Source organism: Nicotiana tabacum, chromosome 17 (assembly GCF_000715075.1).
Source record: "Nicotiana tabacum cultivar K326 chromosome 17, ASM71507v2, whole genome shotgun sequence".
NCBI lineage: Eukaryota > Viridiplantae > Streptophyta > Magnoliopsida > Solanales > Solanaceae > Nicotiana > Nicotiana tabacum.
The window spans coordinates 28,959,870-28,963,280 of NC_134096.1; the positions used below are offsets into that span (position 1 = coordinate 28,959,870).

Consider the following 3,411-nt stretch of genomic DNA (forward strand, 5'->3'; position numbering starts at 1 on the left):
TCTCTCGAGAAGTTCATTTTAGAGTATCGATTTGTCTTCTTTGAGGTAAGTATCTTGCCTAACTTCATGTGGGGGAACTACCTCTTAGGATTTGAGTCTTCTATGCTAATTGTAGTCCGTGTACGCGAGGTAACGAGTACGTGCTCAGACTTAATTGTGGAAATTAGCCTTTTAGGGTTCCTAGGTCCTTGTATTCATTGAATATGCAATTGTTCTTGTTATGATTACATTCCTTAATTACTAGTTTCACCTCTACCTGCTTAATTAGGATCAATTGCTTCATGATTTACTATTATTTTTACTTGATTCATATGTCCCTTGATTGAAAACTGTTATCTCTTCCCTTGCCACTTTATCTTTTCTCTAACTGCTTATCTTTATTTGAAGTTGTAGTTATCCCTTTTGTAAATGTTCACCCTTAATTGAGGTTATGGTTATCTTTACGCTGCCTATCTTTATTTGAATTTGTTGCATCTCTTTCGTAATTGTCCAAACTTAAAAGAAACTTAGATATCCTATGCCTTAGTTGACTTGCCCTTATTTGGAATTATTTGACTCGTGTAAGTTTCTTGTTGTTGAACCGTATATTGTGGGATCATTGTTACAAATTCTTCTCTTCGATGTTGAGTTGTTCTTATTACGCGTAGTATTCTTTATTATTGCTATTCCTTACGAACTAGTTTTACCGTTTCTTGTGATCGATAGTTCTTGAGTTTTTTTAAGCAAATATAAAACTAGGCATATTGCCTAGTGGCTAATATATTAATAAAATCCCAAAATTGGGTCCAAAGCTTACAAGATGTCCAAAGCTAAATACAAATTGCACAAAACCACTGGCTACTAGAAAGATGAAATAACTAATATCTAAGGAACTAGATATTACAACATGATATGCTGCATGCTTCATTCTCCAGTCAGTGTATGTGAATTTAATAGCCAGGGGCCAATACCAAGTAGCACTTATCAAGCTCTCACAAGGTGTCAGGGTATGCATTCCATTAGAAATGGATAAAGCTAGCATGAATTCAAAATATTTACACCACTTAATTGAAGCAAGCAAGATCTTCCAACCATCAATGCTGCTCCAGAATGAACAACTCCATATAGATTTCCAGTTCAAATCATGGCACTATACTGAATTTGCCCAAAGCATCTGATAATTCATCTGCTCACTAAACAGGCATAACATGTATACTGAATTATCATCTCCAGAATGAGTGTGTGAACATACTAATACCACTAGAAAATGACAACTCAATACATAATATAACAGAAGGAGCAACAGATGATGTGATCAGTTGTGAAACTGTATTGCATTGTGTAATGTGTGCAAGCATTTATGCATAGAATAAATTGCAGTAGCAACTTTATGTGAAAGTCTGAACCAAGCAATCATATTGTGTAAGAGATACCTTTGATTCCATTGGATCTCATCTTTGATCCTTAAGAGTAATCTGCAAAATTGGAGTGCACAGTGCATCCAACGTTATGATTCTGCATATGGTTGTGCAAAGCACAGACCTACTGTTCATCAGTGTTATGTCGTGTGATTTTATGTGATAGAACACCACCTACCTTGTATTAACTAATCCATATAACATTATAATATCCCGGAACGAGCATGAAAACATGCTAATACCACTGAGAAACACCCTAACATTATACAGAATATAACAACATCAAACAACACAAGGCCATGCAATTTCAGTTGAGGACTTCTCATCACCACTCTCACCCTAAAATTAGGTGTTTGTGATTTATCAAGATTGAATAGTCTCCTTCCTGCACTAGGCATTTCAAGGAAAGAGTGAAATTGAATAGTACCTGTAAAAGAGAAAACAAGGTTAGCTAAAAAATCTGCTACTGTGTTGCCCTCCCTTAGGACATGCTGAAAGATCACATTATAATTCTCCTTTATCTCCTTAATCTTCTTCACTTCCTTCCCAATGTTCCAAGATATCTCCCATTCACTTTCAATAATCTTCTTCATCACCAAGGAATCTATCTCAATAATGAGTGGATGAAGCTACCTTTGAACACAGTATAAGAGCCCTTCCACTATTGCACTCTCCTCAGCCACTATATTAGTTGAGATCCCTATTTCTTCTGTCATTACAAATACCACATCTCCAGTATCATTCCTCACACAGAAACCATAATAACTTGGCCCAGGATTCCCTCTAGAATCACCATCAGTGTTGCACTTATACCACCTCTCATAAGGTAGCTGCCAGGTAATTCTTTTGGTAACAACATAAGGCTTGTAGCCTTCAAAGTACCTGACCATTTCTGGCCACAGTAGGGGAATATTAGACAACCAAGGATATCTAACTCTAGCTAGAAAGTGTAGAGTTTTGTTCACCTCATATACAATCCTATGAAATGATACTGCACCTCATCCATGCTTCATTGAATTCCTCCTCTTCCAAATCTCCCACGTAATAATGACTGGAACTACTTGAAATAAAGGCTTGAGCTTAGCATAACATTTTTCACTCCACCATGCTCTAATTACCTGATGTACTTGTACTAGATTAATCACTAATCCTGTAGGTTGCAAGAATACTTTCCATACCCTACTAGCAACATCACTTGTAAGGAAAATATGTTGGAAAGTTTCTTCTTGTGGTGGTAAGCAACACAAACACTTAGAAACAACAAATTGACCAGCTCTCCTCCATATATCATTTGTTGGCACCTTCCCTCTCCAAAGCCTCCAAAGGAAGAAAGAAATCTTAAATGGCAACCCATTTGTCCATAGAAGCTTGTATTCTGGATTTGGATGAGCCCTATGCCTCAATATTTGCCAAGCTCTACCTACTGTAAACTTGCCTGAAGATGTTGGCATCCATTTAGGTGTGTACCAGAATTCATCAGTATTATCAAAATACACCTCTTGCCTTATATGACAAGCAATATCTTCTTGAAAATTCTCTTCCACCATTAGTTCATATCAACCATCTTCATCTCTCAATCATGCCACCTCCTGTAACTCTTCATTGATATTGAACTCTGGTGGTAGTACATGATATAATGATCCAAGACCAGTCCAATTCTCATGCAAAATGTTTGTAGAGCCCATATTCATTTCCCATAAAATTTTATGTTCAACCTCTTCTCTAGCCTCTAGCATTTTCCATCACACATGTGATCCTTGTCTAAATTGAACCATAGTTGGCATTTTCTTTTTGCAATATAAGTTTGACCACAAGGATTTTGATGTCTTAAATCTCCACCACAACTTTGCAACAAGGCTTTGGATAGATCAAATAAAGATCTGAACCCTAATCCATTCTTCTTTTTTTGGACGACATAAATTGAGCCACTTGGTCCAGTGGCTTCTTCTACCTTCTTCCTTAGTACTCCAAAAGAATCTAGCAAACATCTTGTGCAAATGTACAAGAACATTGT

The 3,411-nt window shown here is 36.7% G+C and overlaps 1 protein-coding gene across 1 annotated transcript; it reads right to left on the bottom strand.

Annotated features, from left to right (window-relative positions):
- Positions 1-2,395: 2,395 nt before the first annotated feature.
- On the bottom strand, positions 2,396-2,944 carry LOC142171756 (uncharacterized). The gene has a single exon (XM_075235455.1). It carries the CDS (start codon positions 2,942-2,944, stop codon positions 2,396-2,398), a length of 549 nt encoding a protein of 182 aa, XP_075091556.1.
- Between the last annotated feature and the right edge of the window lie 467 nt (positions 2,945-3,411).